This window comes from Mauremys mutica, chromosome 22 (assembly GCF_020497125.1).
Source record: "Mauremys mutica isolate MM-2020 ecotype Southern chromosome 22, ASM2049712v1, whole genome shotgun sequence".
Lineage (NCBI taxonomy): Eukaryota > Metazoa > Chordata > Testudines > Geoemydidae > Mauremys > Mauremys mutica.
The window spans coordinates 18,140,401-18,154,114 of NC_059093.1; the positions used below are offsets into that span (position 1 = coordinate 18,140,401).

The 13,714-nt window shown below is 48.0% G+C and overlaps 1 protein-coding gene across 2 annotated transcripts in view; it reads left to right on the forward strand.

Annotated features, from left to right (window-relative positions):
* SLC37A2 (solute carrier family 37 member 2) overlaps nucleotides 1-13,714 on the forward strand; it is a 63,097-nt gene that overhangs the window by 30,616 nt on the left and 18,767 nt on the right. For both annotated transcript variants that reach the window (XM_044996744.1, XR_006574786.1), the window contains exons 6-9: nucleotides 2,104-2,180; nucleotides 3,959-4,125; nucleotides 7,099-7,136; nucleotides 9,363-9,521. In XM_044996744.1, coding sequence (XP_044852679.1) covers nucleotides 2,104-2,180; nucleotides 3,959-4,125; nucleotides 7,099-7,136; nucleotides 9,363-9,521 — 441 coding nt within the window. The remainder of the gene's footprint in view (nucleotides 1-2,103; nucleotides 2,181-3,958; nucleotides 4,126-7,098; nucleotides 7,137-9,362; nucleotides 9,522-13,714) is intronic.

The window sequence follows — 13,714 nt, forward strand, 5'->3', positions numbered from 1 at the left end:
GTGCAGACCTTAATTGCAGCTTTGGAATCCAGAGGGCAGCTGCCTGGGTTAAAGGCCTCAATTGTGTACTGCTCACATTTTGTGTTTTGACATGCCATTGCTTCCTAAGTGGATGTTTGGGCTGGGTCATGGGTCAGGATTTTGCGCTTCAAACATAGGCCTCCTTCTAAGTGCAGAGACACCTCCCTCCTCCCCCCAACCATCTCCTACTCCCAGTGCTTTGACACCTATTTTCATGTCTTAGGGTGGTTCTGGCTTTATTTACAGGAGTGACTGGGATGCTGAGCATGACTTGATGCACCTTCTACACTTTAACGAGTTTAGCCTCACAGCCTCCCTGTGAAGTGGGTCAGGTCAGGTTAACCCCATTTTACAAATGGAAAACTAGGGAGCAGAGAGAAGTGATTTGTCCAAGGTTACACAGCGAGTTAGTGGCAGACTGAGAATCTTCTCAGTAATATTGTGCCTTAGATCCAAGGCTCTCCTCACTCCCTAGGTGGTGGGGGCAGTTGGAAAATGCTGTGGTTTTGAAATAGAGCAACTTAAATTGAAAACTCCTGGAATGACTTTCAGACAGAAATATCACCGAACGCCCGAGAAAGCATTGCTAAGCACTGCAGGGATTCCCAGCCTCCAGGTGGGGGACAGCAATAGTTTACATTCCTGATGCATGTAAAATGGTCCAGCAGGGAAAACTTACTGGCTACTCGCTGAAAAGGGTGGGTGCTTTCAGCATCCCAGACATACTGGAGCAGGCAGCCCTGGGCACAAGGGAGGCGATATTGGGCTGATCTTGGAGCCAGGGATTAGGAGTTCTAATCCCAGCTCTCTCTTGACTCGCTGCATGACCTTGGGCAAGTGACAAGCTCCCTGCTTCTGCACGCCTCCAGCCTACTGCATGGGGTGAGGGGTTCTGAGGATTAAGGCCACAATTTTCAAAAGCAGGAACCTAAAGTTAATCTGCCAAATCTGTATTTAGGTTCTGGAATAAATGTCCTGGCTTGTCAGAAGTGCTGAATTACCAGGGGGCTGTTGGGTGCTCAGCATGTTTGAAAATCAGCCACTTTGTTTAGGAGTCAAAATATGTACTTGGGATCTGAACTTTAGGCTTCTGGTTTTGGCCTGTCCGTTTTGGCATCAGGGACTGGTGTTTTCCAAAGAGCACTGCAGTTTTTCCCGTTAGTGAAAAAAACAGCCTCTTCCACTACAAGCAGAGATCTGTGGAGACAACAGGAGCTAGTGGATGTCATGTCCCTTGCAGTGCATGCCTGCAGCTCCATCTAGATGGAGGCCTACTTCCTATGGCAGCTCTATGAATGTCCTTGTAACGCTTCTGAAACCTGCCCTGCATAGTTCCCTTTACTGGATGGGTTAAAGTGTACCTGCACTACTCATTGGCCTTCCCTGCCACTGCATGGAGAGGGTGGGACTGGCATGTCTTTAACTTGGGCACCAGTCCTTCAGAACGACTGCATACTTGACTCCCTGAGCAGCCGGGGTTTTGAAGGAATTAGACTATTGGGCCATGGAAAATACACTGCCTTTCCCCAGGAAGTGTAAGGATACTTTGGCAGTGTGGCACCAATAACCCCATAGGATGTAGGCACTGTTTTGGATGGGAGACTGTCTACTAGACAGCATCTGCACTGATGAGTCTCACCTCTGGCTCTAGAATGACTTCCTTTGCAGGGAGAGGGATTTCTTTCTTTCCTATGTTTCACCAGAATTGCCTGCTACTGAGGTATGATTTCAAACTGTTCAGTTTGCCTCCCTGCTCCTGTACTGAATTAGGTCTGCATTTACCTCAGTAACCAGTGGCACCCCTGAAATCCAGAAGAAATGGCCAGATAGCAATATCTTGAGATGCCTCAGACAGAGTTTCTCCTTCTCCTTTGGTGGGGAAGCTGGCTGGAGTGAATGGCCTGAGATGTAAGGCACTACTTTCTTTCTGATTCAGGTGGTGGATATGTGTGATGGGCTAATGAGAACACTTCTGTCCTAGAGGAGGACTGAATTTTCCAGGGATGGGGACAGGGGATAGCACAGTCTGACATTGTGACTCTATTGCATGGCTTCTTGACACACCTGCTCTCTCCCCACTAGATCTGCAATGGTTTGGTGCAGACGACTGGCTGGCCATCCGTGGTGACGTGCGTTGGGAACTGGTTCGGAAAGGGGAAGTGAGTCTGTTTCTTCATCTCTTGAGAGAAGCCACAACAAAAATCTTAAGTGTTTTGTTGCTTAATCCCCGCCCTGAGGAAGTGCCTGATTCACACCCTGGTAGTGGCAAGAAACAACACCCGACACAGAAACCTGTGGACTAACTTTGGTTTATGGTCATGGTGGCGCTGTCGAGGCCTGGCCTGAAACTCACACAAGGTCCTACAATACAGCTCTTTTGCGTGGCAGAGGAGACCCTAAAATGCTGAGGCTTCCCAGCGAGGACTGGGAAGCACCATTAAAGAGGCAGCTACGCTGAGCCATTTGCCAATGTAAGCTCTGTGCACACTGCATGTCTCCCTATGTTCCTTCCACTCCACATAGCTACCCGTCAGTGCTTTGAGGCAGAGATTCCTGAGGTGTTCCAGCACTCAGGGCCTGTCTTGGTAAGTCATCAGCTCTGAGAAGAATGTTTGTTTACCCAGCAATGGCTTGATAAGCCATTGCCACCTTGTTTTATATGTCAGCAACTAGTGATCATATGTGTTTCACCTGCTGGGCCCTCTGTCATGATCAAATAGGGTGATGAGCACACACCTCGCAAACTGGTCACGCAGGAGCCCATCTCTGCCTTTGCTCCCCATGGTGCCAGCCCCCCACTTGTCCTCACTGGCCATAACTTTGGATTTGGAGAATTTTCTTCCTTCCCTGTTTGTGGCTGTAAATCTGCGTATCCTCCCCCCTGCTTGTGTTCGCTGCTGCCAGGAGGCCCTCTGCTGCAGTCCTCATCCAGGCCTTCACTTTCTCTCCCTTGACTGCTGCAGCTCCCTTCCTTAACATGCCAGTTTCCAGCCGCGGCAGAATACAACATCCCCTTCTGCGCATACGGAGCAGGAGCCCATCTTAAACACTTACTCATTTGTGTGGGAGCCAGTTCTGTGGTATCCCTCCATGGACTCAAAGCAGCCCAGCTCTCCTCTGATCATGGGCCTCTTATGTTGCTTCAGTCACACCACATTGTTCATGCTTCTCCTTTGCTGATACTGCCACCTGTAGCAGCCTTCCTGGATCTTTGCCTCTCCCTGACTTTACAGCTGAAAGACTGTAGCTGTGACCATCTCTTCTGGCTTTGCGCGTGTCCCATTGTTTTGGCTTTTCCTGGATTACTGCTTTAACTGTATCTCTATTGCTAAGCTCTGATGTGTTTGGACCCTTGCGGTATATGGGAATGGTGCTACCCAGAGTGAAATTGCTGGTTATGAACTATTGGCCTATTATTGTCCATTTCAAGCAATAGTGGGGGCTGCACACAGTCACATCACTAGTGCATGCCCTTACCTTTGAAAAACATGAGCAATGCTCAGTTCCCAAATTTGTGGGCCCTTCCTCCTAGGGAGGAGGATATACAGCAGCGGCGTTCTCATGTTCCCTCTTGGGTTAGGTTGGCCCAGTCTTTGGTGCAGGGTACTTCTTACTGGACTCTGCCATGTTCATGCCCACTGGCCAAATCCCCTCTGCTTCTCCCCCACAGCCCAAATTGTCATTGCTGTTTGGAACAGGAGAGAATGTGCCCTGGTCCCTGCATGCCCATTTGCCCACATCAGCTGAGCTGGGAATCCTGTTGAGCCTTTCTTAGCTGCGGGGGAATAGGGCCTGGGTGTGGAGGAAATGGCAGGACATTGAGGGCCTGCAGGGAAGAGTCTCAGACTCGTCTAGTGGATATATCTCAATAAATGGTCATAACTGGCAAGCACTGTAGAAATGCTGTACTAATGGTTTCTCTCTTATCCTTCATCAGGAGAGGTCTGATCATGGGCATCTGGAATTCCCATACCTCTGTAGGAAACATCCTGGGGTCCCTGATCGCTGGAGTGTGGGTTTCGTCAGCCTGGGGCCTGTCTTTCATCGTGCCTGGGATCATCATTGCAATCATGGGAATCGTCTGCTTCTTGTTCCTCGTTGAATGTGAGTGTGAGCTGGGCCTAGATGCTTCATCACAACCTCCTGCTGGAAGACTAGCTGTGCTGCAGCATTCTGCTGGCCTGGGGATGAGGAAGGTGGATACAGACTGTGGCAGAGAGGGAGGCAGCTTCTCAGGGCTGGTCTACACTGGGGGTGGGAATCGATCTAAGATACGCAACTTCAGCTACGTGACTAGCATAGCTGAAGTCGAAATATTTTAGATCGAGTTACCTACCATCCTCCCGGCGCGGGATCAACGTCCGTGGCTCCCCCTGTCGACTCCGCTACCGCCATTTGGGTTGGTGGAGTTCCGGAGTCGACAGGAGTGCGTTCGGGGATTGATATATCGCGTCTAGATGAGACGCGATATATCGATCCCCGAGAAATCGATTGCTACCCGCCAATACGGCCGGTAGGGAAGACATACCCCCAGTAGCCTCTGCCGGGAGAACAGTACCTGGTGCAGCATCGCTGACACCATGCCAGCCCTCCATAGTGATGAGGAGAGAACTGGCTGTATTCAATATTTAGGGTTGGCATCTAAAGCCTTTCAGCTCTAGGACACTGGCGTAGCTGGTGAATGGTGCTGAAACCTCCTTTCAGTATTGGCTTAACCTCTGGCAGGGCGCTGTCCCCTTTGTGCTGGTGTCTGAGAACCCTCCAGCAAGCAGGTTCCCTGGCAAGAGCATTGGTGGAAGTGGCAGATGGAACCAGTTGGTGCTGGTGCATATCCATGGGCTGTGGATTCAGGCTGTCAGAGTACTCTTCCCCAGGAAGAGGGTTTTACGAAGAGGGTTTTCTCATCGGTGTTTGAGATCAGTGTTAATCAGAGCTAGCTGGCAGAGCTCTAACTGTGACGAGCAGACTCTTGATGGACCAAAAACTGATTATTCTACAATATCTCGTTGAGCTGATGAATTCTGAGTGAGGATAACCTGGGCACAGGCAATCTATGGAAAGAGTCAAGACTGGAACCAGGGTCTTTAGCTCAGTAACAAAAGTCCTTATCTGATGGCCTGTGTGGAAACAGTAGGTGGTGTCAGAGCGGTTCTCATGCACAGAAGTCAGTGTTATCTCTTCTCTTTAGAGCTTGAAAGGCTTGTCTACCTTTGGGGTCCATATGGGACTGTCCTCTGTAGTACAGTGCTGCGTGGCCATGTGGAGACTCTCTGGGGGAACACTAGAAAATGATGGGCCGATAACAAGAATGAAAACCTTGGAAAGGGGTTTGGCTCTCCAGGGAACATGAAGTCCTAGAAGAGCGATGCCCGAGGGGAGTGACTGCAAAATCTCTTATCCCTCTCAGCATGTGCACCTTGGGCCCTGGCAGCCTCTCTCTGTGGTGGGGCACACTTTCCGACGGCCACGCAGAGCAGTAAATCGGCAGCATGGGAGCTAGCCATGGGGAAAGCTGCACTAAGCTGGGGCCCACTTCCAAGCTTAGTATGTCGCAGCTGCTGTGGGGGGCTTTTGCAGCCATGTGACGCCAGGAAGCTGTCTGCTGCAGGGCTGAACTCTTACAATGGAAGGAGTGCAAAGGAGCATCTTGACATCCAGAGAAGTGAAGCAGGGACAGCAGTGAAGAGAGGGCAGGTCCTGGGAGTTCATATGCCCCCTTGCCTCCAGCAGAGATCTTTGTGGCTGCATGGTACCGTACAGTGTGGACAGCTTTCAAAGCTCTTTGGGGTACATGGGTCACCTAAGGGTGGCCTCCCGGTCAGATGCCATGAGAATCCTCACGTGGTGTGCTGCTGTGACTGCTAGCCACTGATGTCTGGGGACCCCAAAGCTAAAGGGAACGTTGGGCCAGACCCTGACTTACAAAGGGATTGAGGCACCTGAAGATGCAGAGAGGTGCCTAGTGGGATGTACAAAAGTGTCCAAGTTAGGCCCCTGTGGAACTCCTTCTCAGGGGATGTTGTGAAGGCCAAAAGTATCACTGGGTTCAAAGAAGAATTAACTAAGTTCATGGAGGATAGGTCCATCAACAGCTGTTAGCCAAGATGGGCAGGGAGGCAACCCCATGCTCTGGGAGTCCCTCGCCTGTGACTGCCAGAAGCTGGGACTGTACAACAGGGGATGGGTCACTCGATAAATTGCCCTGTTCTGTTCACTCCCTCTGAAGCACCTGGCACTGGTCACTGTTGGAAGACAGGATACTGGGCTAGATGGCCCTTTCGTCTGACCCAGTCTGGCCATTCTTATGTTCTTAGGTACCTCTCTGCATCTTTAGGTGCCTAGATTCCTTTGTGTCTCTTGCCTCACGGGACTCAGCTCAGAGCACCTTTAAACTTCAGGCTAGGAGCACTTTGAATGGAAACAACAAATAGCTATTGCCATCTAGTGGCAAGTGATGATACAACTGCTTCCCTATCCTGGCCATGCTATTGCTCTGCATGGCTGCCCTGAATTGTGTCCACTCAGCTCTTACCGCCAGTGCTCTGGTCTCTGAGCTCCCCTAGAGGTGTGTAGATCTGCTGCCCGCCAGACATGCTTCCTATAAAAGCCAAGGCCCTCTCCCACTCCTCTCTGCAGCTGGAAAATGGAGGGGAAATGAGCCCCTTGGGAACAATTGGGGTCTTCCAGTTCACTTCACTTCAGGAAATAGTCACTGGTCTCTAAAGTCGTCACCTTTACTGTGAGCTGCAGCCGAGACTTGGCTTTGCCGTTGCTGCTGAATCTTGGACCTGCTTTTCAGATTGCCATAACTGGGGCCTTTTATTCTTCAGGCCTTGTAGCATGAAATGTTGTTTGCACACTCCTTTTCCTAGTTGTGGGGCTCCTGAGTTAGTGCACCGGAAAGCTCTTGCCCTGTGGGGTGGGCTGCACACATGCCAAAGACTAGGGAGTGCTGGATTAGTTTCCCACACTGGCTGTTGTACGTGTGCTGAGGTAACGGGAGGATGCAATGGGGTTGTTGTGTGTGGCAGTCACATGGAATCTCTCTCTCTCTCTCTCTCTCTCTCTCTCTTTCAGATCCTGAAGACGTTGATTGCAGCCCACCTCTACACCATGTAAGTTAACTTCCTTTCCAAGCTCTCCGAGGAATCCGGGGCTAGGCAGAGTTTCCTCTTCCCCTCTCAGCAAGGGCAGTGCCATTTCTGGGGATCACGGTTCCAAACCCCAGCTTCCAGAAGGTTTCCCATTTCCCTGGTGTGGGGCTAGCAAGGGATATCCCAGCAATTCACTCTGCTGTGGTGCAGCAAAAGCTCTGATGTGCAGCCATAGCCACAGGAATGGCACAACTTATCCAGAGATGCAGAATCGCTCAAGGAGGGTGTTCCTGATGCTTTGGCTGTTGAAATTTGGCTTGTGTGCTCTTGGGCAGTTCACTGGCTGAAATCTATAAATAACCTGTAACAACATATTTCCCCCGGACACCTGTATGGAGATACAGTCTAATGTTCTTGGCCTGTCCCCTGTCCAGATGCCTCGATGGAGGCACATTGATCCCATGACACATGTGGGGCTCTGAGCTTTCCTACTTTCATTAGCCATGTGGCCTCCCTCGCTAAGAGCACTTTGCAGGCTAGAGACACATCACGTAGCGAGGGTGCCAAGCTGCTGCGTGTGAGTGCACTGACCAGGCAGCTCTTCGGCAGAACCTAAGAATGGCTGCCGACAGCTGCTTGACATTATTATTATTATTTATTATTTAATGAACTTTTTTCTAAAATGAAACTTCATGGGAAAAGTGGTTTGTTTGTTTGTTTAAATCCACCTTCTCCCTTCTCCCAGCCTCATGCAGCCTTGATAGAAACTGAATCAGGTTTTCCCCTTCTCTCTCCCGCTGCCCCTGGAACAAATAGAAAAGTTGGGGAGGGAAGGGGAGGAAAAATGGAGTTTGTACTGTTGGCAAGTTTTTTCCCTTGAAACTCGGACGCTTGATATGTGTCCAGCACTCAGGCAGCGGGATTAGCAGCACCGGCCATAGGCAGGTGTAACTGTCAATGCACAAGCTCATTCCTGACCTGAATACCCCCACGTTTGCAGTGGTGGACTCCAGTGCACCTTGGTACATGTTTCAGCCATGGCCTGCCACACTCCTGCTCTATTAGGGCTGGTCTACCCAGAGAAATGTACTGGTATAATGATACTGCTCTATTCAGTATAACTTCCTGTGTGGACATTCTTATTCCACTATGGCAATAGAATTATACCAGTATAGTTCTGCTGGTAAACGTCCCCAGGTAGACAAGCCCTTAGTCCTGTCAATCTCTTAAACCCAGAGCCAGGTTACATAATAACAGCCACACTGTGTCAGACCAAAGGTCCATCCAGCCCAGTATCCTGTCTACTGACAATGACCAATGCCAGGTGTCTGAGGGAGTGAACCTAACAACAGGTAATAATCAAGTGACCTCTCTCCTGCCATCCATCTCCACCCTCTGACAAACAGAGGCTAGGGACATCATTGCTTACCCATCCTGCCTAATAGACATTAATTGATTTAACCTCCATGAATTTAAGGCAGCTTGGAGTCCTTGGCACAGCCTCAGCCTGGCATTGGGACCTTGCCCTACCTGGGGCAGTGTTGGCAGGGGCTGCCTATGTGAGCTGGTTGGAGTCAGGCAGGCCAACACCCTCCCTTTCTGGGAAAACTGAAAACCACTGTTCCATCTTCTGGGGACCTGGGGCTGCCCGAGCAGCGAGGACTCTGCTTCCATGACCCTGACAGAGAACTTCAGGAAATGGGCTCTTCTGACATCACCCCACAAGAACTGATGATGGGGTGGCAGCAGTGAGGGCCCCTGTTCTGGTGGTGATGGCAGGGCCCCGCCCCCCAGCAGTGGCTTCCACTGTTAACAAATCCATTGAGATGCACAGCATAGCTCATTTGTCAGCTATTGTTTCAGGCTGTCTGCAACCTCAGGAAGGTGTCACTGCCTTGGTTCAGCTTGGAAACATGACCCAAGTGTTTGCAGCCATAAGGGCTAGAAGCAGCTTTTGGTGTGTGTTTGTGTTTTTGATTCTTTTTAAATGACAACTGAGATTTGTGACCCCAGGAGTGAGGGCCCTACACATGGGCCTATAATGCCTGGCCTTGAAACAGCAGGCTTGTTATGCAGTTGTGTGACTATGCAATACTTCATCCCATCATACTGATGGGCCTGAGCATGAGAATAAGCTGTACCTGCAACCAAGGGGAGGGCTGGGCTCAACAGCTGTGCCAGGCCAGGGTATGGACACACTCTGCTCCAGCTGCCTGAGTGTAAACTGCTGGGCTAATCTGGTTTCAGACGGAATCCGAGGAATCCGAGGAGAAAGACCCTGAAGTGACGCTCTCCACTGATGATGGGAGCTGTAGCCGAGAGAACACTATCGATTCTTCAGAGTATCCCAAAGAACCAGCTGAGCAGCCAGAAGCCATCAGCTTCTTAGGAGCCCTCAGGATACCTGTGAGTAGAAGAACCAGGCTGCTAGTGGGTCCAGAGAATTCTGAACAGGGGGCTAATGTCCTGTGGGATTTGGGGTGCCACTTACTATACACCAGCACAGACATAGGTGAAGTCCAAGGTGTGTAGCTGAACATGAGAATGGCCATATTGGGTCAGACCAAGGTCCATCTAGCCCGGTATCCAGACTTCCCACAGTGGCAAGTGTCAGCGAGGAATGAACAGAACAGGGCAATTTTATCTAGTAATCCATCTCCTGTCATTCAGTCCCAGCTTTTAGCAGTCAGAGGTTTAGGACACCCAGAGCATGGTTAATGGCCATTAATGAACCTATCCTCCATGAACTTATCTACTTCTGTTTTGAACCCCATTATAGTTTTGGCCTTCACAACATCCTCTGGCAACAAGTTCCACAGAGTGACTTTGCATTGTGTGAAGAAATATTTCCTTTTGCTTGCATTAAACCTGCTGCCTATTAATTTCATTGGGTGACCCTGGTTCTAGTGTTTATGTGAAGGGGTAAATAACACTTTTTCTCCATACCAGTCAAGAATTTGTAGACCTGTTTCATATCTCCCCTTAGTCACCTCTTTTCCAAGCTGAACAGTCCCAGTCTTTTTAATCTCTCCCCATATGGAAGCTGTTCCATACCCCCAATCATTTTTTGTTGCCCTGCTCTGTACCTTTTCCAATTCTAATGTATCCTTTTTGAGATGGGGTGACCAGAACTGCACACAGTATTCAAGGTATGGACATACTGTAGATTTATATAGTGGCATTATGATATTTTTTTGTTTTATTATCTATCCCTGTCCTAATGGTTCCTAACATTAGCTTTTTTTGACTGTCGCTGCACATTGAGCAGATGTTTTCAGAGAACTATCCACAACTTCAAGATCTCTTTCTTGAGCGGTAACAGCTAATTTAGACCCCATCATTTTGTATGGATAGTTGGGATTATGTCTTCCATTTTGTGTTACTCTGCATTTATCAACACAGAATTTCATCTGCCATTTTCTTGCCTAGTCACCCAGTTTTGTGAGCTCCCTTTGTAGCTCTTCCCAGTCTGATTTGGACTTACAAAATGACTTAAGATAGTTATCATCTGCAAACTTTGCTACCTCACTCTTTACCACTTTTCCCAAATCATTTATGAATATGTTGAACAGCACTCGTCCCAATACAGATCCTTATCTCTCTCCACTGTGAAAACTGGCCGTTTATCCCTACCCTTCCTTTCCTGTCTTTCTAACCGTTACTGATCCATGAGAGGGACCTTCCCTCTTAACCCATGACAGCTTACTTTGCTTATGAGCCTTTGGTGAGGGACCTTGTCGAAGGCTTTCTGAACATCCAAGTATACTATATCCACTGGATCACTCTTGTCCATACGTGCGTTTGACCCCATCAAAGAATTCTAATAGATTGATGAGGCATGAATTCACTTTACAAAAGCCATGTTGACTCTTTCCCAACAAACCGTGTTCATCTGTGTGTCTGATCATTCTGTTCTTTAGTGTAGTTTAAACCAATTTGCCTGGTGCTGAACAGGCTTACTGGCCTGTAATTGCCAGGATCACCTCTAGAGCCTTTTTAAAAAATTGGTGTCACATTAGCTATCCTCTAGTCATCTGGTACAGAGGCTGATTTAAGCAATAGGTTACATATCACAGTTAGTAGTTCTGCAGTTTCATATACGAGTTCCCTTAGAACTCTGGGGTGAATCCCATCTGGTCCTGGTGACTTATTACTGTTTAATTTAACAATTTGTTCCAAAACCACCTCACCTGACCCTTCAGTCAGAGACAGCTCCTCAGATTTGTCACCTTAAGGGAATGGCTCAGGTCTGGGAATCACCCTCATCTGCAGTGACGACCAGTGCAAAGAATTCATTTAGCCTCTCTCGAACAGACATGCTGTGTTAAGCTTAGCATCCTGATTGTTCAGTGACCCCACTGATTGTTTGTTTGTTTGGCAGGCTTCCTGCTTCTAATGTTGTTGTTGGTTTTTCTGTTAGTTTGTCTTTTGCTAGTTGCTCTTCAGATTCTTTTGTGGCCCGCCTACTTGTACGTTTATCCTTGATTTGCCCGAGGGCAATTCTACACTGCAAAATTAAGTCAACCTAAGGTATGTCATTGTACAGCCACCCAAGTAACTAAATTGCTTTTGCACGTCCATGCTGCTACTCTTGTGTCAGCGGTGTGTGCTCCCACCAGGAGTATTCGCACCGATTTAACTGAGTGTGGTCATTGTGGGATGGCTTCTGAAAGGCTGCACCAGTCAATGTAAACAACAGTGTCTATACTGGCACTGCATCAACTTAACTACATTGACCTCAGCACTACGCCTCTCACCAAGGTGGAGTTATTAAATTGGTGTAGTGGATGAGTTACACTGGTGGGAGCTACATTTTAGTGTAGACCCTTAGAGTTAGATCAATGTAAGCTGCCTTACCTAGAACTCTGTAGTGTAAACCAGGCCTGAGTTTATGCTCCTTTCTATTTTCCTGAGTAGAGTTTGACTTCCAATTTTTAAAGGGTGTCTTTTTGCCTCCAGCCACCTCCTTTTTTTAAATTTGGGCTATGAATTTAATTTGTGCCTCTATTATGGTGTTTATAAAAGTTTCCATGCAGCTTGCAGATATTTCACTCTTGTCACTGTTCCTTTTAATTTCTGGTTAATTAGCTTCCTCATTTTTCTGTCGTTCCCCTTTTTGAAGCTAAGTGCTACTGCGGTGGGCTTGTTTGGTATGACTCCCCTCACTCCCCCAATGATGTTAAATTGAATTACGTTATGGTCGCTTTTACGAAGTGGTTGAGCTATATTCACGTCTTGGGCCATCCTGCACTCCCCTGAGGACTAAATTAAGAATTGCCTCTCCCCTTGTGGCTTCCAGGATTAGCTGCTTCAAGAAGCAGTCATTTAAGGTCTCTAGAAATTTCATCTCTGCATCCCATCCTGAGGTAACATTTACCCAGTCGATATAGGCATAGTTGAATTCCACCATTATTACTGTGTTTTCTATTTTTGTAGCCTCTCTAATCTCCCCGAGCATTTCATAGTAACTCTCACCATCTTGGTTAGGTGGTTGATATATACTCTGTACTCTTATTATTCAAGATTCTATGGTACAGTTTGATTCATTTAATATTTTCACTATATTTGACTTGGTGCTTTTTTCCCCATGTATAGTGCCACTTCCCCACCAGCAAGACCTACTCTGCCATTCCTGTATATTTTGTACCATGGTATTACTGTGTCCCATTGATTGATTGTCATTTTTCAACCAAGTTTACGTGATACCTATTAAATTAGGAAACTGATATAATACCAGGCACTCAAGTTCTTATTATTTAGACTTCTAGCATTTGTATGTAAGCACTTATAAAATGTTTCAGTATTTAGTTGTCTGCCTTCATGTGATGTATGTATTAAGTGGGACTCTTCTTCATATGACTGTTTCTCTCCACTTCCTACCTGTATTTTTATCTATTTCTATCATCTCTCCTTTACTAGGATATAGGGAATCCCCATTAATAGATCCTCCACTATAGGATGTCTGTTCAAACCATGTGGTCCTCTGAACCTGTCAGCTTTGGCCCAGCTCTTAGTTTAAAAAAATCCTCTACAAACTTTTTAATGTTACATGCCAGCAATCTGGTTCTGATTTGGTTTAGATGGAGCTCATTCTTCCTGTATAGGCTCCTCCTTTCCTACAAGCTTCCCCAGCTCCTAATAAACCTAAATCCCTCCTCTGAACACCATCATCTCATCCATACTCTGAGACTCTGCAGTTCTGTCTAACTGGCTCTGTGTGTGGAACTATCCTACCATGGAGGTCCAGGACTTTAATCTCTTATCTAGTTTGATTTCCAGGACCTCTTTCCTACCTTTCCCTATGTCACTGGTACCCACATGTACCACAACCACCATCTCCTTCCCAGCCCCGCCCATAAGTCTGTCTAGATGCCTCAAGAGGCCCACAACCTTCACACCCGGCAGGCCATTCACCATGTGGTTCTCCTGGTCATCACAAACCCAGCTAGCAATATTTCTAATGATCGAATCTGAGGGGCCTTGGTGCCTTCCCTGACCCATCTGTGTTCCATGTGGCCTCCATTACTGCAGTAACTGAGCACCTCACAATCTCCAGTGTATCTTCTCAACCCCCTGTGAGGCCACTGTCCCCATTGTAC